Consider the following 21,900-nt stretch of genomic DNA (forward strand, 5'->3'; position numbering starts at 1 on the left):
AATACATGCTAGAAGTATGCCATGAATTTTCCATCAGCCACGGGGAGAGAAACATAGGACCATTATAAAACTGTCCATTTCCAAGAGGTTAAAAGAAAGAGCTTGAAGCACTATTTATAATAGCCAAGACATGGAAGCAACCTAAATGTCCATCGACAGATGAATGGATAAAGAATATCATACTTCGCTTATCATACTAAGCGAAGTAACTCAGAAAGGGAAAGATAAATACCATATGATATCACTTGTGTGTGGAATCTAAAGTACAATACACATCAACACACCTATGAAACAAAAACAGACTCAAAGACATAGAGAACAGACTCGTGGTTGCCAGGGGGGTGGGGGGGTAGGGGAGGGAAGGGACAGGTGTGTGGGATTAGCAGATGCAAACTGTTATATACAGGATGGATAAACAACAAGGTCATACTGTATAGGATAGGGAACTATATTCAATATCCTGTGATAAACCATAATGGAAAAGAATATGAAAAAGAATATATATATATGTATATGTATGTATGTATGTATAACTGAGTCACTTTGCTATATAGAAGAAATTAACACAACATTGTAAATCAACTATACTTCAATAAAATTAAAAAAATAAAAAGGTTGATGCTCAAGAGAAGCAGAGGTGAGAGAAGAGAGGCATAACTCTCTAGGTCCTCAGAAATAAAAGAAACCCTGTATGTAATGAACACATTTTTGTCACCTTTGTAACCATAAATAGAGGGTTCTTCCTCCTAGTGTGCCTCATCAAAATCAAGTGGACTTGTGCCAGAGAGTGGTTTAGAACAAGAATTTCAGTAAGAAGCCAATGTGATGCTTCCATCTCTATGGCTCCTAGTGGCCTTGCTTAATTCAGGGTTAGATTTTTGAGCTTATAGAGCAGAGCTTTTTGGTTTTATTTTCCATGATGATTTATTACAGGATATTGAATATAGTTCCCTGTGCTATACAGTAGGACCTTGTTGTTTATCCACTCTATATATAATAGTTTGCATCTGCTCACCCCAAACTCCCAGTCCAAACCACACCCCCAGCGATCACAGGTGTGTTCTCTATGTCTGTGAGTCTGTTTCTGTTTCATAGATAAGTTCACTTGTGTCATACTTTAGATTCCACATATAAGTGATATTATATGGCATTTGTCTTTCTCTTTCTGACTTATTCTACTTAGTATGATAATCTCTAGGTCCATCCATGTAGGCACAAATGGCATTATTTCATTCTTTTTGATGGTTGAGTAATATTCAGTTGTATTTATATACCACATCGTCTTTATCCATTCATCTGTCAATGGACATTTAGGTTGTTTCCATGTCTTGGCTCTTGTAAATAGTGCTGCTATGAACATTGAGGTGTGTGTATTTTTTGAATTACAGTTTTGTCCGGATATATGACCAGGAGTAGGATTGCTGGATCATATGGCAACTCTATTTTTAGTTTTTGAGGAACCTTCATACTGTTCTCCATAGTGGCTGCACCAACTTACATTCCCACCAACAGTATAGGAGAGTTCCTTTTTCTCCACACCCTATCCAGCATTTGTTATTTGAAGACTGTTTAATGATGGGCATTCTGTGATGGTATCTCTTTGTTGGTTTTGATTTGCATTTCTCTAATAATTAACGATGTTGAGCATCTTTTCATGTGCCTATTGGCCGTCTGTATGTCTTCTTTGGAGAAATGTCTATTTAGGTCTTCTGCCCATTTCTTGATTGAGTTGTTTGGTTTTTTGTTGTTGAGTTGTATGAGCTGTTTGTATATTTTGGAACTTAAGCCCTTGTCAGTTGTATCATATGCAAATATTTTCTCCCAGTCTGTAGGTTGTCTTTTCATTTTGTTTATGGTTTCCTTTGCTGTGCAAAAGCTTGTAAGTTTGATTAGGTCCCATTTGTTTATTTTTCCTTTTATTTCTTTTGCCTTAGGAGACTGACCTAAGAAAACATTGCTACAGTTTATGTCAGAGAATGTTTTACCTATGTTCTCTTCTAGGAGTTTTATGGTGTGATGTCTTATATTTGTCTTTAAGCCATTTTGAGTTCATTTTTGTACATGACGTGAGGGTGTGTTTTAACTTCGTTGATTTACATGTAGTTGTACAGCTTTCCCAACACCATTTGCTGACTAGATTGTCATTGTACATTCCTGCTTCCTTTGTGGAAGATTAATTGACTCTAGGTGTGGGCTCTCTGGGCTCTCTATTCTGTTACATTGATCCGTATGTCTGTTTTTGTGCCTAGAGCAGAGCTTTTTAGACTGTAGCCAGGGATTAGCTTCAGAGGGTCTCATGATTCTCTCTCCTTCCCCATCCCCACCAAATTGTACACTTTGTGTTTGTTTTGGTATGGAGAGAATTCTTCAATGAGAGCATGATGCAGTATAAGAACCAATGATGTATTAGAATGAATAGACTCTCAGGGAAGCTTTTGTAAATGTTTTTATCTCGGGAGCTTCTGAAAAGTATTAAATTGTAGAGTAGTGGAGTTGAGATGATCCTCTTCAACAAGTACCTGTTCTCCCTTGCCAGTTAGTGCAGACCTGTACACAGTTAGTAAGCCATGGAGCTCTGGTTGGATCAACATGCCCTTATGAAAATTGAGGACCCTGGTAAAGATGATGCCTGTGTGCTTACCTCCTAGGTGATCTGAGGGTATTCTCACTAGCAGAGTCGGAAAATGTTTGAGGGCCTGATTTTGTATGAGGATAAATGAGTGATAAAACCCCCCATGGTGTTCTGTGTTTGAAGTTTAGCTTGGAAAAATTTTAAAGCAATGGTAACCAAATGCCCATTTCAGATAGAAAACTGTCTCAATGAAGCACTTAGTTGAACAGTATTATTTCCTATTATGCCCTCCAAGATAAACTAGATGCAAGTAATGCCCACTCAGATAACTAAATAAGATTACTTATATGAGATTTTAAACTGTAAATCAGCAAAAAGTTAGAGCTATCCACCAAAAATTATGAGAACAAATAATTCATAATCCTTCTTACTGCCACTTCAAGGTCAGGATAATAGCCATTCTATCAGCATTTAAGTGAATGCTTAGCTTCTCATTCTGTAAGATGAGGGTGGAGGCATGTGTCCAGCTCACTCTAAAGCATCATGAAATCCTTGAGAGAAAAGTTTTTAAAAGAGAAGAAGCCAGACTTTTGTTAGGTGGGTGCCACTGAAGGATAAAAGTTGAGGCTGTCAGCAAGGAAGTATTCCAGGTGAAGGATCTTGGGCTGCATAAGGCTCATAGGGCTAGTGCAGGATTAGTTATGGAGTAAAGGAGCTGTCTGTGATCTGAAAGTGGATGTCGGAGTGTAAGTTTGCAGAGTCGGAGCAGTCCTGGGTCACGACAAGGTACAGGATATGATTGCTCATGGATGTGTGGCGCTGAAGAGGAGTGGAAATGAAAGTCATTGGAAATGCATACTCCCTCTATTATTTTTTGACTCTTCCTATACCTTTATTATAGCCCTCATTTTTCACCTGTTTTAGTTATCTGCCTTCTAAACAGCAAAAATTTGAAAAAAGAGGTAGAATGTCTTAATCATCTCTTAACCTGCAGAGCAAGACAGGTGCTCAGTAATCTTTGCAAGTGAATGAGTGAGAACTTTCCAACAGAGAGCTCTGTAAGCAGTTGGAGGAGAGCCACTGTATAGCTGCATTGTAAAGGGAATCCTGGCTTCCAGTAGGATGTGGATTTGATGACCTCTGAGATACTTCTGGCACTCGGAGTCTGAAATTAGAATGTTCCATAAATGCAAAGGAGAAATGTTATGCCTTGTGTATACCACTTTATTTCATTTTTTTCCTGGGTTTTAGTCTTGATCTCTGTTTTTTCCTTTTGAAGTGCATTAGTTACCATGGAAACAGTGATGTCTTTGGAATTCATTGGTATGGTCAGAGTTTATTAATGTCTACAAGAACATTTTGAAGTTAATTTAAATAATTTCTTAAAACTCAAGGTTCAGATAGGGAAAGTAGCAGAAGAGATGACTATTAAATTCTCTGTTCTCTGCCTGAAATGATATCAACTCTGCCAAATCCTTGATTATCTCAGTATTTGTAGATAGACTATTTTTTTAAAAAATAATAAGAATTTTTCAATCTTACACATTTTTAATGGTGACTACTTTATGTGCTGTGTCATTCTCATCCATATTTTTTTAACATCTTTATTGGAGTATATTGCCTTACAATGTTGTGTTAGTTTCTGCTGTATAACAAAGTGAATCAGCTATACGTATACATATATCCCCATATACCCTCCCTCTTGAGTCTCCCTCCCACCCTCCCTATCCCACCCCTCTAGGTGGTCACGAAGCACCGAGCTGATCTCCCTGTGCTATGCGGCTGCTTCCCACTAGCTAGCTATTTTACATTTGGTAGTATATATATGTCATTGCCACTCTCACTTCGTCCCAGCTTACCCTTCCCCCTCCCCATGTCCTCAAGTCCATTCTCTCTGTCTGCATGTTTATTCCTGTCCTGCCCCTAGGTTCTTCAGAACCTTTTTTTTTTTTACATTCCATATATATGTGGTAGCATACAGTATTTGTTTTTCTCTTTCTGACTTACTTCATTCTGTATGACAGATTCTAGGTCCATTCACCTCACTACAAATAACTCAATTTCGTTTCTTCTTATGGCTGAGTAATATTCTATTGTATATATGTGCCACATCTTCTTTATCCATTCTTCTGTCAATGGACACTTAAGTTGCTTCCATGTCCTGGCTATTGTAAATAGTGCTGCAATGAACATTGTAGGACATGACTCTTTTTGAATTATGGTTTTCTCAGGGTATATGCCCAGCAGGGGATTGCTGGGTCATATGGTAGTTCTATTTTTAGTTTTTTAAGGAACCTCCATACTGTTCTCCATAGTGGCTGTATCAATTTACATTCCCACCAACAGTGCAGGAGGGTTCCCTTTTCTCCACACCCTCTCCAGCATTTATTGTTTGTAGATTTTTTTGATGCTGGCCATTCTGACCAGTGTGAAGTGATACCTCATTGTAGTTTTGATTTGCATTTCTCTAATGATTAGTGATGTTGAGCATCCTTTCATGTGTTTGTTGGCAATCTGTATACCTTCTTTGGAGAAATGTCTATTTAGGTCTTCTAAATCCATTTTTGGATTGGGTTGTTTGTTTTTCTGATATTGAGCTGCATGAGCTGCTTGTATATTTTGGAGATTAATCCTTTGTCAGTTGCTTTGTTTGCAAATATTTTCTCCCATTCTGAGGGCTGTCTTTTCACTTGTTTATCTCATCCATTTTTGTTGCCTTCTTTTATAAGGGAAAACCAGGCACCTCAATTTGGAGCCCTTCCCCTACCATTTGAACTTTTAGAGTCACAGGGATTTCACTATCCAGCCCTTTCTTCTTAGGTAATCTCCTTTCCAGCTCCTGAAAAGTATACTCTCTTATTCTTTCTGTACATAAGGGATCACTTAGTTAATTTTAATTCAGTAAATAGCTATTAGTTTATTCTACAAATATATATATACTTATATTGAGTGCCTTCTATAAGCCAAGTACTGTGGTAAGCTCCATTGGTGATTTAAAAAAAGGTGAGGATGAAGCCTTTTTCTTTTACCTTAGATACATTATCATTTTGTAGACTAACTCCATTATGGTGCAGGGGCCCTAAGTTCTGAGGGACATGACAACACTTTTCTCTGGGCTATCAAGGAAGGTTTTCATGGAAAAGCAATGTTTTTTTGTTTTTTTGTTTGTTTGTTTTTAATGTCCCTGTAATTTTGTGCATGTTGGTCCCTTCCCTGAGAAGCCATTGTCAGTTCATATTCATTTTTCAAATCCCTGCTTAGACATTACATCCTCTAGGAAGTTTTTCCCAAACTACCAGAAAAGGTTAATAATTTTTTCTCTGAACCACTTGAACATATATCTAGTTTGGCTCTTATCCCACTACAATTTTACCTGTCACTCCCAACAGAAGAATGTGAACTTTTGGAGGGCAAGAAGCATGCCTTAAAAATCCTTAAGTGTTCACTACCTGGCATATAGCATGCATATGATGAATACTGCCTATACTGACATTTGCCCTGGGATATAATGCCATCCACAATCTGCTGTTCCCACCTCACGGCCGCTCTGACTGGCATTATCTCTGCCACAGGCAAACTGGTCGTCTTTCACTTCTGGAAGATTTCCATAGTTTCTCTTCTCATGGACTTCAGCATGCTGTTTCCCCATCTGAGAACACTTTACCCTCACTTTTCTCCTGTAGCTCCTTCTTATCCTTTGGTGCTTAGATATTTTTTTAAAATTAATTTATTTATTTTTGTCTGCGCTGGGTCTTCATTTCTGTGCGAGGGCTTTCTCTAGTTGCGGCGAGCGGGGGCCACTCTTCATTTCATCGCGGTGTGTGGGCCTCTCACTGTCGCGGCCTCTCCTGTTGCGGAGCATGGGTTCCAGACGTGCAGGCTCAGTAGTTGTGGCTCACGGGCCCAGTTGCTCCGCGGCATGTGGGATCCTCCCAGACCAGGGCTCGAACCCATGTCCCCTGCATTGGCAGGCAGATTCTCAACCACTGCGCCACCAGGGAAACCCCTTTGGTGCTTAGATCGAACAGCTCTTTCTCTGGGGGACTTACCCCAACCCTGTTGACTAGGTAAGCTCTTTCTAGTGTATGATTTAGTAACACTCTGTTTCCCCTTTTGTAACTGTTTTTGCATTTTGTCAGTACCTTCACATTTATAGTGCCATAAGGTCAACTCCAGCCACTGACCCCCTTCTGTGTTCAGAACATATAGCTGCTCACTAAATATATACTGAATGAATGAGTGGAGGAGGATTTTCATAGGTATATCACAGGACTGGGGGAGGGACAGAATTCAGTCTGAAAAGAACCAGGAAATCACAAGTGTTCAGGGTTGTTCAGTTTGTCTATAGCTGAAGTAATATGTTTGGATATGTCTTTGCTAGGCCTAGGTTTAGTCAAGCTTTAGACACTAGAGTAAGAAATTTGGACATTCTTCTTGAGGTTTTTAGAGGTGTCCATAAAGAATGCTGGATAGGAAATAGACAAAATTAGAATGGAGCTTTAAAGGATTTAATCTGATGGAGATGAATAGAAAGAATAGGAGCCAGGAGAGTGTGGAGGCAGTAAGGAAGCATTAGCAATGGTCACAGTCATTCACAGTGCAGGTTGTGACCCACAAATGAGTCAGGAAATCAGTTCAGTGAGAGATGTAACCAAAGTTTTTAAACAATATCAGGGTAAATTGCCCTTAGGAAGAGAAAGTGTTATTTCATAGGGATATGGTCTCAGTCATAAACATATATATGTGTGTTTTTGTATCAGATCAAGATGTCAAATATTTTTCTTATAAGACAGTTTTAATAAGTTGGGAAAACACTAGTGTAGGTGATAGGCAGTAAGGGTCTGATTTAGAGTAATGGCAATGAAAATGGAAAGGGAAATAAATGTAATTGACATTTTGAAAGAAGAATAGACAGGCTTGGCAATTGATTACATAGAGTAGGGTGGTTAGAAAAAAAAGCAGAAATCAAAGGGATTTTGAGAGTTACGCTGCCGTTAATAAATCTATCAGGAGCTAGTTTTTTACTCAGGTTGACAGTGAACTAGAAATAAGAGGTTAGATTCTCAGTCACTAATCCCTGCCCTATCTCTAAGCATTGTGATTTAAAACTGTTTGGCAAGGAAGAGACTGGTAGAGAAAATGATTTGGTGTTGGCCTTTTTAGTACTATTCACATCACATGATGTATGTGACTGTCCCTTCTCCTAACCGAACCAGAGTTTTTATTTATCTGTATATTTGTAGCCTCTTACACACAGATATTTTAAAGCACATAGAGAGCTATATTCTTCAAGTATATCTTTTATGGTTGCAAATTAAATTACATTAGAAATTGTATTATAATTTTAAGGCAATAGGGTACAGCTTACAGAGGCATTTTTACATAGTAGTTAAGAAGCGTGAGCTTAGGAGTCTGAATGCTAGAGTTCAAATCCTAGATCTGTCACTTTGTAGCTGTATGACCTGAGCAAGTTACTTAATCTGTGCCTCAGTTTTCTCATTCATTATATGGGAATTATAATAGTATTTCCCTCAGAGGGTTGAGGTGAGAAATAAGTGAGGGCTTAGTACAGTGTTTGGTACAATCTTTGGTACAATCTAAACACTCGATGTCAATATAATGTTATATAATTAATGTTTATTATAATTGCTATCATGAAACAAATTTATAGTTCATAGGTGTTTTTGTATTTGGCTTAGGTATTTTGACTAGTCTCTTTATTTGCTAATAACAATTTTAACAAGAAATTTTTTAAAATTTAAATAAATAGTATCTTTGAGATCTCCTTATTTCTTGAGTATTTTAGTTGAGCCTAAATTGTTCTCTAGCTTTATTAAGTTGTTAAAGTTATTTAGAGTCTAAAATTCTGCATTATTTAAAATTTGCATTATTTAATGTCAGCTAATTGCTGTCACAAGTAGACCTGAAAATTTATAATGATGCAAGTACGATAGACGCTTCTTTCTTGCTCATGTAACAGTACTAGTATATGAACAGGTGAGCATGGTGGCTTTCTTCCACAAAGTCATTTAGGCTGTTGGAGCCTCTGCCATTTTAAAATGTGACTTCTAAGGTCACCATTGGGCCATCCTCATTTGAGCTAGCCAGAAGAGAAAGACAGTACAGAGGTATGTCATGGGAGCTTTTTATGGATGAAGCCTGGTTGTGGCACACGTACTTACACTCTCATTCCCCCAACTAAAACTCTGTTATGTGATCACAGTCATGTTTCTCAAGGAGCCTGAGAAACATAGGTTAGCTGTGCTAAGCAAGAAAGATGAGACCATGGATTTTGGTGAGCAGCTAGCTGTCTGTGCTATAGTTGACGTGGCAACAAATATATTAAAGCCTAATGCTGGTCACTGAACTTTTTTTTTTCTTATATAATTAATTTTGAAAATTCTAGGGACTTCCCTGGTGGCTCAGTGGTTGAGAATCCGTCTGCCAGTGCAGGGGACACGGGTTCGATCCCTGGTCTGGGAAGATCCCACATGCTGCAAAGCAACTAAGCCTGTGAGCCACAGCTACTGAGCCCACATGCCGCAAATACTGAAGCCCACGCACCTAGAGCCCGTGCTCTGCAGCAAGAGAAGCCACCGCAATGAGAAGCCTCGCACCGCAACTAAGAGTAGCCCCCGCTCGCTGCAACTAAAGAAAGCCCGTGCGCAGCAACGAAGACCCAACACAGCCAAAAAAAAAAAAAAAAGAGAGAGAGAGAAAACTCTATAACTATTTCAGCCTTGCAAATAGTTAATTATTTTATAAAAGAGAGATAGGAATTTTGCTTTTGTTTTTAGCCAGCAGGTTTTCTTTTCCTGCTGGCTAAAAACAAAAAAACAAAGAGTCCTACTGTGGTGTGGATTTTGTGGTGTTTATTTGTAAGGGTTAATGATTATATTGTCTCCTAAGAAAAATTAGGTGATCTTAGAACCTAAAATAGTTGATTCTTATCAATGTTTTCTTTCCATTTTCCATTTTTATTTCCAAAGATCCTACAAATTGTTCTTAGTGATGAGGATCAGAATTGTAGTTTATTCTTTTTCTGGCACAGTCACCATTCATGGCAGTAGGTTATCCATTTGGACCAGAAGTTTCACATCTTCACCTTTGAATGCCTTCAAAACTTATGTGTTCATCATATCTGTCTCAGAGTTTGTTCAGCATCTAGTTTGTCTTTTGGACCCCAAGAGTTCTATTTTCTTTAACACCTCAAGCCTATCTACCTCACAAAACAATTTAGAAATAGGTAATCTTACATGAAAGTGGAGGCAAGTGACACATTTATTCTTTTCATCCTTGAGCATAGTTTTTTCCTCTACAATCATCAAGTTGTCTCACTTGATTCTTTGAGAAATCTAATACCTTTGATGTATTTAGAGAATCTTTCATTATTGGCTTTGCAGGCCTTGGAAGGTGCTGTTAGTATTCTTTCTAGGAACACTATTAGTTTGCACATGATGTATCGCATGTGGCTTCCTTCTTCACAATTGGGTAATCTTTCCACTTTTGAAAAATGACTTTTCTTCAGTGACAACCTTTATAAGACTGGGTAGGTAGCATTATGCATCTCGGCCATAGTTGCATCTTAGAGACTGAAGATATTTGCTCATTTTTGTCTTTCTCTTGCATCTCTCAGAAGTACATGTATGCTTTAAACAAGAATGCTGTTCTATGTGATTTACATGAATTAAACTAATCTAACCCTCACAACAACCCTGTGAAGTAATAACATTATTTTTCCCATTTTGCAGATGAGGAAACTGTAGTACAGAGAGATTAAATAATTTGCATAAGGCTACCCATCTGTTTAGCGGGCCTCTGGGATCCTGTCCTAAATGGTCTGCTTTCCAGAGCCCACATTCTTAATTGCTATTTCTGTGGGTTTTCTAGAGTTGAGGTTTAGTAATGTGAATGTCATAGAATATCACAGCATGAGAGATTAAGAGGAGTCTCCTTTAAATTTGCTTTCCTTTGGGGTCCTGATTGCCTAGGGCAAGTAAAGACAGAAAATTGGTGGATTGAAAAATGGGGAGGAGTTAAGGGGACCATAGGTTCTGTTGACAGTCAGGAGAGGTATACTGAGGGTGTTAAGGGAAAGGGGAGTTTCGTAGCCAGGAGAAGGGAATGATGTCTGAGGCTCAGCTGCATCAGTGAATGATGAAGATGGTTCAAATCAGGTCTTCCCTTATAACTGTGCTCTTAATTACTATTTTAAATCTCCCCACTGAACTGGATTCACTGGTCAATAGTTTTCAGCCCTCTAGTTCCATGAACAAAATCCTGCAGTTCATTTACTTGTCATCTTGTTTTGTGACTTCCACACATAGACCCATCTGATTTGAATTTTGGCTCTGTTATTCACTAACTGTGTGACCTTGAGCAGATAATTTAGCTTAAGTGTTTCGTGACCCATCTCATAGGTCGTTGTGGCAGTTAAGTGAGATTACATATACGGTACTTTGCTTAGGTCTTAGCACATGACATTGTGAAGGGTAGCTCTGAATGTTATTGTTACAGTGGTAGGTTTTAGAGATCATTATAGTCCCTCATTTTAGAATTCAAGGCATGGAGAAGTTAAGTTGTACTTCATGGATCCAGAGGTAGTTAGTTGGTCCCTGAGAGGAGAATGAATGCAGGCCTCCCCATTAATTGTTTTTTCCATTACCAGACTACTTCTGAAAGAGAAAGCAATAACACCCATCTCATTTTTAAAAATTATAGTATCTGTACACATGCTTCAAGGAATATACCAAAAACTGGTTCAAGGCTAATGGAGAACTGAAAAGCACTTGTGAATCTAATCAATTTCATTTGTTATTATTCATTCTCTGTTTAACAGTGAGTTTTTCCCCTTCATTTTTTCTTAAATCATAGCTCTTAATCCTTGTGACAGGTTCCAACCGGCAAGAATTTAACCTGACTGTAACCTTGAAAAATTGGATTATATAGTAACCTGAAAATCTTGCTTGTTACTAACCTGAATCTGGGTTTAAAATGCCAAGAAGAAATTAAAATTGGGGTCTTTTGAGCCTGCTTAATTCAGTACATTTAGACATCCAGTATTTCAGGGCAATGTTGATATTTCAAGACAGTCAATTTTTTAAAAGTTAATAAAAGAGGTACCCTCCTGAGCCAGTGATGGATTAGAATAATGTAAGAATAACATGCTAAAGGTTTGTGGTGGCTGATGTTAGACAGGCATGTAGCATTTACGTTTTTCAGTAAAACCAGCTGAGGTAAAAAGAAAAAAGGATCTTATACTTTGATGAGACATTAAAAAATGATTGAGCATGCTTACAGCTGCGTCTCAGTGGTATTATGTAAATTAAGCTATGGCAAAGCAACAGTTTTCTAATGTTTCTATGATCAAAGCATACACAAAATAGCTCTACAATAAACACAAACAGCTTAACAACATATGAAGTATTCACACAATATAAGGCTTTTTTGGGGAGTGAGGGTAGGGGGTGGTCGTGTAGATATGTATTCTTTCCTATTTAAAAGAAGAATTTTTCTGAATTGTAATATGGGCATTATAATCTTCTTTCTTATTACATTAGCTACCCCTGTTCAAAAATAATTGATTATAGAGGACTGCTCTTAAATGAAGAGGGCAGTGTTTTCTAATCTTTTTAATACTGGAAGCTCTCTTTTTTTTTTTTTTTTTTTTTTTTCCTTTTTGCGGGCCTCTCACTGTTGTGGCCTCTCCCGTTGCGGAGCACAGGCTCCGGACGCGCAGGCCCAGCGGCCACGGCCCACGGGCCCAGCCGCTCCGCGGCATATGGGATCCTCCCAGACCGGGGCACGAACCCGCATCCCCTGCATCGGCAGGCGGACTCTCAACCACTGCGCCACCAGGGAGGCCCTGGAAGCTCTCTTTTAAATTTTCTTCAAGCTAACCCCGTGTTTTGAAAAAGTTGTTCAGCCACATAGTCTGCATATCTTAGGAAGTAATTTATTTTCTCTTTTCTAGTTAAATATGTGTGTGTGTATGACCGTTGTATGACCTTCTGAACAGAAAGAGATAACCACACATGAGTGTTAGCACATTCAGTTGATGTAATTTCAACTAAAAGCAAAGAAACTTGACAGTTTATCTGTCCTGAATAGTCTTAAAGGTAAATGTTTCATTTCTGTTCAATTTTTTTACATATTCATAAATCACAGACCCTGATAATTTTTTTTTTGCATCTTTAGGACCTTAGAGCAACATTAGGTAGGAGAACTATCAAAATAAGTTCTACAGTCAGCCTTTAGTTGTCAACAGCAGCACTGTCCAAGAGAAATATAATTCAAGCCACAAATGTGATTTTAAAGTTTTTAGTAGCCATTTTTTTAAAAATAGAAAAAGACAGGTGAAGTTAATTTTAATAGTATACTTAACTAAGTATATTGAAAATACTGTCATTTCAGCATGAAATCAATATAAAAATTGAGAATCAAGCAAAAAGGAATTGCATTTAAAAATACTAGGAATTCTGACAGTTCAGTAGGAAAAGAACCACATAATCAATGGAAAAAACAGACAAGAGACCTGAACAGATACTTCGCAGAGCAGAATATACAAATGACCAATAAACATGTAAAAATATGCTTAACTTCCTTACTAATTTTGGCAGCACAAATTCAAAGCACAGTGCACAGGAGAGCTGGGCACAGAGGCAGAATGAGAACAAACTGGAATGCACCTGTACCTCTGCACGTTTCTGTCACCACCTCTGCCCATAGGAAACCTTTAGAGTGTAAGGCCTAAGCCTACACCTTCTCTTCCCAAATCTCATGCCACTTTACCTGTGGTGAACTTTAACCAGAAGCCATATAAGGAAGGAGATTCTAGGAAATATAGTTCCTGGTATAAACAGATTGACAATTGAAAATCCAGCGTAATGAGGTACTACTCCATACTTACTATACTTGCCAAAATGAAAAAAGCCTGATGATACCAAATGTTGATGAAGCTGTGGCATAGCTGGAGTTCTCGTTCATTTGCTAGTGGGAGTATAAATTGGTAGAACTTTATTGGAAAACGGGCGTTTTTTTAACTGAAGTTAAATATGCATAACCTAATACCCAGCAAAAAAGACATGTATTAAAACATTCGTAGAAGCATTGTTTATAAAAATCTGGAAACAACACGGATGATCTAACAAGAGAATGCATAACTGTGATATAGTCATCATGGAATCTTAGGACTCACTGAAAATGAACTACAGATGTACATGGTTTAGCTGGATGAATCATACACAAAAGAATACATTGCATTATTACATTCATATCAAATTCAAGACAACAAAATTAATTTATGGTGTTAGAAATCTAACCACCAGGCTGTTAGTTTATACTTTTGGCAACATGTTTTGGAGAGTATACAAGGAGACTTCTAGGGTGCTGGCAATGTTTTATTGACAGCGTCATGGTAACATAGGCCTACTTAACTTTATGATAAGTCCATTCAGTCATGCACTTGTGATTTGTGTACTTTTTGTGTGTATTCATGATACACTTCAATGAAAAAACTTAAAGAATAGCTTGTAAACTCTAAAAAATTATTGAGATATTTTACATTCTTTTACTTATACTAAGTCTTTGATATCCAGTGTGTATTTTACACTTACAGCACATCCCAATTCAGATTAGCCACATTTCAAGTATTTAGTAGCCACATGTGAACTAGTGGCTACCTAATTAGACATTGATGGTCTAGAACTCCATCATTTCAGAGCTCTCTGGGCTTAGGCCTTTATTTCAGTTCTTCCCTTGGAGTGTCATGTGGAAAGAATAGGGGATTGTTCTTCCCAAGGACCTCATCTTAGTTTTACTGCAACCTCTCTGTTTTTATAGAATATTTTCTATTTAAAACAGATGGTTATTTTTGTGTGCAGGTTCACAGGATGACCAATAAAACATCATTTTGGTTATTTGTTCTTATTGCTTTATTGGCCACTGTTCACATGACCACCTTTTTTAAAAGCAAACATTTTATTGAAGTCTGATATACTTACACAAAGGGGCATAAAGTGTGAGTGTATATAGCTCAATGAATTTTTGCAAAGTGAACACACCCATTGCTTGTATTCAAGAAACAGAACATTACCAGTACCCCAGAAGCTCCTGCCTTGTGCTACCTTCTGATCACTACCCCCAAAGCGGAACCCAAATTATAACAGCATAGATTAGTTTTATGTGTTTGTGGACTTAATATAAATGGAATAATAAGTATATAGTTTTGTGTGGCTTCTTTTGCTTAAAATTATGTTTGACAGCTTCACTCATACTGTTGATTATAGCTATAGTTCTCTCATTCTCATTACTGTGTAGCATTCAATTGTGTGAATATACCACAATTTATTTGTCCATTTTACTGTTGATGGGCATTTGTGTAGTTTTTCATTTTGGGATTAGTTATGAGCACTTTTGTAATGTCTTTTGGTAACTGTTCACATTTTTGTTAATGTATAACAGAGTGGAAATACTGTGCCTTAATATAGGCATACGTCACTTTAAGTAGGTAACTACCAAACAGTTTTCCAAAATGGTGTACCACTTTACACTCCACTGAAGCTATGAGTTTTAGTTGTTCCATGACCTCACCAACATTTGGTATTTGGGTTTTTCTTTGGGGGGGGTTGGGTTGTTGTAGTCATAAGGACCTTTTTCTGTTCTAATCAGGTCTTAAGCATAAATGTATGGTATCTCGTTGTGGTTCTAATTTGCATTTCCCTGATGATAATTAAAATTGAACACTTTTTCTCATGTTTGTTTGTCTTTGAGTGGCTTTTTTTATGAAGTTCCTGTTAAGTCTCTTGCCCATTTCTCTGTTGTATTATCTGATTTTTTTTCCTTATTGATTTGTAGGAATTCTTTATATATTCTAGATAAAAGTCCTTTGTTATATATGTGTATTATAGATATCATGTTTTGCTCTATAGCTTGCCTTTTTACTCTCTTAATTATGTCTTCTGATAAGTTATTAATTTTAAAGTAGTCGAATTTAACAAAAAATTTTCATTTATGTTTAGTGCTTCTTTGTGTCCTGCTAGAAAAATCTTTGCCTGCCTCCAAGGTTATAAGTTTATTTTGCTGTTTTCTTCCAAATGTGTTTTGTTTTATCTTTCATATTAGCTCTACAATCCATCTGTAATTAATATTTGTATATGGTGTGAGATAGAAGGTTAAGATTCCTTATTTTCCATATGGATATCCAATTAACATTGCAGCACTGTGTCATCTCTATTATAAATTAGTGACTTCCATGTGTGAATCTGTTCTGGGCTCACTCTTCTGTTTCATTACAACTTTTTTTTTTTTAAGGAAAGTGGTATTTCTGTGGGAAGTTTTTGAGATGAAGGAATTCTAGAGTTAAGAAGAATTACTTTGTTCAATGTAACCTAAGAAGCAGTATTAGGGCATTTAGCCTTTAACTAGAAGAATATTATCAGTAATAGAACCAAGCTTAGGTATCACAACCTCTTAATTTCAAACATACAGAGGGTTGTTTATCTCTAAATTGTTTTGATTATACATGCTAATTAATAAATGATGTTTGAAAATATATATATAATTATAGATATAGAGATTCTATAATGTATACTGTATATAGATATATAATAAATTATATTATATAAATATATAGATATATAATATAAATTATCTGTACCTATATATAGATTTTAAAATGTATACTATATATAAATATATATTGTAAATTCTACATATCTATATATAGTACACATTTATTACTGTGCTAATATGTTATTTTCATTATAACACAAAATTGGAATTAAAAAGGAAATCATAAGGAAGAAATAGAAATTTTAATACTTTCTTCTTACACCCCTGTATCAGCCAATATGGGCTGGATTATGTGTACTAACAACCCTCAAATTTCAGTGGCTTAAAACAACATGAGTTTATTTCTCTCATGCTACACGTCCATTATGGTTTGGTTTTAACACTCCTCTGCATTGTTCTTACTCTGGCACCCAGGCTGATGGAGCAGCCACTTTCTGGAAGCTTGCTAGTCCCAGGGACAGAGGGAAACATAATGGGGAATTAGCACTTAAAGCTTCTGCCTAGATGTGACACATGTCACTTCAGCTCACATTTCATTGTCCAGAACAAGTTACGTGTCCTCACCTAATTACAAAGAAGGAAAATGCTAACCTTGTGCCCAGGAGAAAAATCCTATGCAGAGAACTGTGCAGGAGGAGACCTAGAGTATTTTAGACAGCACTAAAAACTATCACCTCTGAAATGACTGATTTCAGAGCATACAGCCCTGGATTTGTGTTTGTCTAAGAAAAGAAACACACAAAGACAAGTCCTTTTAGTTTTTCCATTCCATGTTTGTTTGTTTGTTTGCGGTACGCGGGCCTCTCACTGTTGTGGCCTCTCCCATTGCGGAGCACAGGCTCCGGACGCGCAGGCTCAGCAGCCGTGGCTCACGGGCCCAGCCACTCCGCGGCATGTGGGATCTTCCCGGACCGGGGCACAAACCCGTGTCCCCTGCATTGGCAGGTGGACTCTCAACCACTGCGCCACCAGGGAAGCCCTAAAACGTACATCTTATTGTGTATCACTGCTGCTTTGGTACCATCTGACCCTGACCTTTCTTACCAAACTAGCTTCTGCCTTGGCAGCTGACTGGGTTGCAGCCCAAATAGGCCATACAAGTTGTAGTCCGCTGCCTTGGCTTATGCTCTTTCTTCTGCCTAGAATTCCTGCTGTAGGCCTCAACCCCTCTTCTCACACTCAACCTGAAGAAGCAATTCTCTATGGGCAACTCAGAGGTCCCTCTCATTCTTCCCAAACAGAATTTTTTGATCCCTGTCATTTATAACTCTTTAGCATTTATCTCATTATTAGAGTTAATGACATGTGTCTTGCTCTCCCACCAGCTTGAGTTCCTTGAGAGCAGAGACCATAACTTATTCATTATTGTATCACTGGAACCTAGTAGGTATGCAGTAAAAACTTGTTGAAATAATGGATTGAAACTTGGTTTAATTTTGTTTTGATTTCAGTGTGTCTTTATTATTCTAGGTTCTGGGCCTTGTCCAAAATATGAGTGTTTTCCAGTGTCCAAAATGTAAACACAAAACTCATATTTTTGGTGCTGATGGTGCAAGGAGACTAGCACGGACCCTTGATCTTGATATTCTAGGTAAGACCACAGGATATTCTTTTGCAAAGGAAATGGCATGGTGATGAAGAATGTCTCAAAAAAGGATGAATTGCTTTTGGCTTTGTGTTTTAAATTGTTAGTATAGCACAGTTCTGTGTGTTAACCTTTCTTTGCCTTTTTGTGATACTTCATTAGTGGAAGGCTTTTTGAATAGGGGGTTTGTTCTGCCAATTATGATAACTCTTGCTATAGATAAAAACTGCCTATAACTTGAATTTGAGAGGAGAGTTTTGTGGTTTGAGTACTGTGATTTGAAGCCCACATTTTAAATAATGATCCTCAGTTTGTTTCCTAAGTTAGGAAGGATAGCTCTCAGTATAAGCAGATATATACAGAAATACCTGTTCTGTATGTTGTAGCAACCTTTGAAAGTGTCAGTTCTTGGTGTGTATGAAGAAATGCCGTCCTGATCAGTTCTGAATTTATTAGTCCTTTTGCTGTAGAAAACAGTATTTTCTGTTTTCTCTAATCTTTTTATATGTAACCTTTTTATTCTGTAATCTTTTTATGCCATGTGTATAAAATATGACACTTGAAATTTACACTGTCTATACAGTTCATGTTACTGAATTGAAGGATTCATTAGTGTTTTGAGGAGAAGTAAAATCATGTGTTAAAGGAGCAAAACACAGATTTTAGATAAAACATGATTTTTAACAAATCCAAAAGCAACTTAATGGACTTTTTAGAAAACATGTTTGGATATTCTACTCATGAGTTTTTTTTCCCTTAATTAATTAATTATTTAATTTTTGGCTGCGTTGGGTCTTCGTTGCTGCCTGTGGGCTTTCTGTAGTTGCAGGGAGCGGGGGCTACTCTTCATTGTGGTGCATGGACTTCTCATTGCGGTGGCTTCTCTTGTTGCAGAGCACGGGCTCTAGGCGCATGGCTTTGGTAGTTGTGGCGCAGAGGCTTAGTTGCTCCACGGCATGTGGGATCTTCCCAGACCAGAGCTCGAACCCGTGTCCTCTGCATTGGCAGGAGGATTCTTAACCACTGTGCCGCCAGGGAAGTCCCTACTTATGAGTTTCTGTTCTGAGCAAAGGCAGATGTTAGATGCTAAATAAGGGAGGCATAGAGTGAGTTATTAGTTTAGGGTAGTTAACAATTAAGATCCCTTAAAGATCAAGGAGTTTCAAAACATTCTTTATTATAATTAAGTTTCTAAAAGTTGATGTTAAATGTATTATTGTTTTTATGTATTTGTACTAAAGCAGCTACCACAGTACCAGGTGAATACTAATGATATATTTTGATACATTGTTATAATTATAGCTGCTAATTATATTCTGCAACAGTTTTTCATTTAACCTAGGAAGTTCAGTTTCCCAAATCTGCATAATAACATAACAGATTGACATTCACTTATATAATAAAGTAAATGTGTAATTATAATGACGTTATTGAATTATGCTGACAGTATTATAATTCCCTAATTTATGGATGGGTGGTATGATTTTGTAAGTCAGTTATTTAGAATTTGAAACATGTCTCCTAGAGAAACAGTTTCATATATGGAAGATACATTTTAACCAACAGATCACAAGTGTAATCAGAAAATCAGAAACACTGATTACTGATCACAGAAAGTGGGGTAGTGCTATAGACTGCTGTATCTCAAAGTGTTATGGGAAAAATAGTTTAGATAGAGTTCTAATGTGGAGCACATCTCCTCCTTTTAATGTGGTCATGGGACCCAGAGGGATGTCCCATGAACTGGAGCAGGGGCTCTGATGATGAAGAGGTTGGAATTGGGAATGAGGAACTGAAATCAGGGAAAGAGCTCTCACAGCTATGGCCTCCTGGCTGGGTGAAACCCCCAGGACCCTTTACTGACTCTCTGGCTGCCTCTTATTTTCATCCATGGGGCTGTGTTTCAAATGATTATTTGGTAAAATGGCTCTTCAGAACTTTATCCATATTCACCTACAGGGACAGTTTGAACATAGTAGTTAAAGCTCTCAGATCATGCCACAGAAAACCCCTTTAACTTATGTCTCTGAAATGTGCTTCCTTCAGCCCTAACCCCTCAAAAATACTTTTCAAGGCCAGGCCAAACCTCACCCCCTCTCATTACCTTTACTCCTTTTTATCCTTCTCTGTGTATGATTGTTAGCCTATTACTGTTCTCACTGTGCCACCTGTTTTCTAACAAGGTTTACCTCTTTCTTGTTCTACTCTTCTGCAGATTGTGAGTCTCTGGAGGGCAGAAGTGATGTCACTAGGTGGCTATAAAATGTTAAAATCAGCCTTTTGAAAGGCTTCATTTTTGATGGTGTGGTAGAAAGAGTCAATTGGATGATGGATCAGAGCATTCTTCCTCTAAATCCTACTACCTAATATATCCTCAGGGAAGACACATACCCTCTCTGACCTCAAGTCTGTATTTGGGGGGTTCTTATATATTTTCTGAGAGCTCATCAAGCTCACAAGTTATATATAATGCTATATAGATTAATACATAATAAAAGAAAAATAATTCTATCTGATAAAGAGGCAGATAGTTGAAATAACAGGTCTGGCCTAATTTTCAGCAGTTCTCTTAGCTCAGTCATCTGCCATCAGGAAGATTATTTTGTTGGCTTTTTTTAAACTACTTTGCCACCCCATCTTTTCCTCTTCAATTTCCTCTTATTATGTGGCAAGATATGTCTATATCAGTTATTACAGGGAGAAAAATTTACAGATGTCTTCCAGGCCATTTGTTGCTGAAAGACTTCCAGCAAAGAATAAATCAGAGGCCTTATTCCATGATTGGCTGCCACACTGCTTTCATATATACATATGTGATCATGGAACTGCCCTCAAATGGAATATTTTGCCCCTAATTTTCATTTGAAATTTGTTTTTCAGAGATTCAGCAATTTGAGGATAGTCATAACTCAAGTTGATTTGAGTCGATTTGTTTCTTTCTGCAATTCAAAGAATTAAATTCCAAAAGCCTATATAAACTTTTGTGGTACTAATGGATATCTGGTGGGCTCTTTTAGGAGACATTCCCTTACACCTTAATATACGGGAAGCTTCAGATACAGGCCAGCCGATTGTGTTTTCACAGCCTGAAAGTGATGAGGTAAGTTATATTTCTAAATATGTATTTTAATTTCTTTTCACAGGATATATACTTTTTGATGTATAGAAAGAAAGTTGGGGAGATCAAGTTTGTCTATTTGGAATGCATATGTTAAACAAAGATTAGTTAACTTATCCAAAGTATCTTTAAGTCACTATTTTATATGGTAGACATACCAGTGCTGACTCTGAATTATCAACTGGACACGTTCACCTACAAAGAATTGTCACCCAACCAGTTTTTTCATGAAGAACACGAACAGTAAGAGCTTGTAGAATTCTTATGTTGCTGGCTAGCAATATCTAACTGCCCGAGGTTATTATATTTCAGTATTAGAAGTTCAGCTGATTGTTGGGAGAAGGAAACCTAATACAAGAAAATATTGAGTCGGATATAGGGAAACTGTATAAACCTTTAGAGATGGGATTTTCATTGCATTTATTTTAATAAATAAGATTGAGGAGGTGAGGTGGGAAAACTAGTAGTGTTTCATTAGCTAATATCATTGGGGATACAGTTGATAGATTTTCAAAGATTGCTGAAGCTTAATGCCTTTAAGCATAAATTCTTTAATTTTACTCCTTTTTAAAATAGAAATAAAATCATCCATATATATCTCTTCCTTCCTAAGTAGCACTTGCTATTTAAGTTTGAAAGTGAGCCATCATCTGGTGCATCAGTTTTGATGTAGTTTTTGTGCTCCTTTGCCAAGCAGCCCCAATCAGTCTTCTAGTAGTTTCTTTTTTTCCCTTATGTAATGAGTATAACTTTATAGTACCATTATTTTGTCTGTCCATAACTACTACCCCTTGTATTCTAGTTTGCTTCCTCTAATCCCATGTGAACTGGAAAATAAAAGAGCCAAGCTTGGTTAGAGCTGTGAATAAAGTAAGGGCAAAACTGACAGTCAGGAGTCTCAGATTGGTAAAGTAGATTCATTCTGAATTACATCTTTTAGGTGCCCAGAGCTCCTTTCTCTTTCTTAAGGGTTGGCAGTTATGGTATAGGTGGTTGAGTTGCTGGCAATATGGTCTCTGAATAAATGCAATGTAGTACTTACCATTGTTTTTC

The 21,900-nt window shown here is 37.3% G+C and overlaps 1 protein-coding gene across 7 annotated transcripts in view; it reads left to right on the forward strand.

Moving 5' to 3' along the window:
* Window positions 1-21,900, forward strand: part of NUBPL (NUBP iron-sulfur cluster assembly factor, mitochondrial) — a 347,659-nt gene that overhangs the window by 317,499 nt on the left and 8,260 nt on the right. For all 7 annotated transcript variants that reach the window (XM_082618598.1, XM_082618600.1, XM_082618599.1 and 4 more), the window contains 2 exons: window positions 17,615-17,735; window positions 20,747-20,829. In XM_082618598.1, coding sequence (XP_082474724.1) covers window positions 17,615-17,735; window positions 20,747-20,829 — 204 coding nt within the window. The remainder of the gene's footprint in view (window positions 1-17,614; window positions 17,736-20,746; window positions 20,830-21,900) is intronic.

The sequence above is a fragment of the Mesoplodon mirus genome, assembly GCF_964341445.2.
Source record: "Mesoplodon mirus genome assembly, chromosome: 4".
Classification (NCBI taxonomy): Eukaryota; Metazoa; Chordata; class Mammalia; order Artiodactyla; family Ziphiidae; genus Mesoplodon; species Mesoplodon mirus.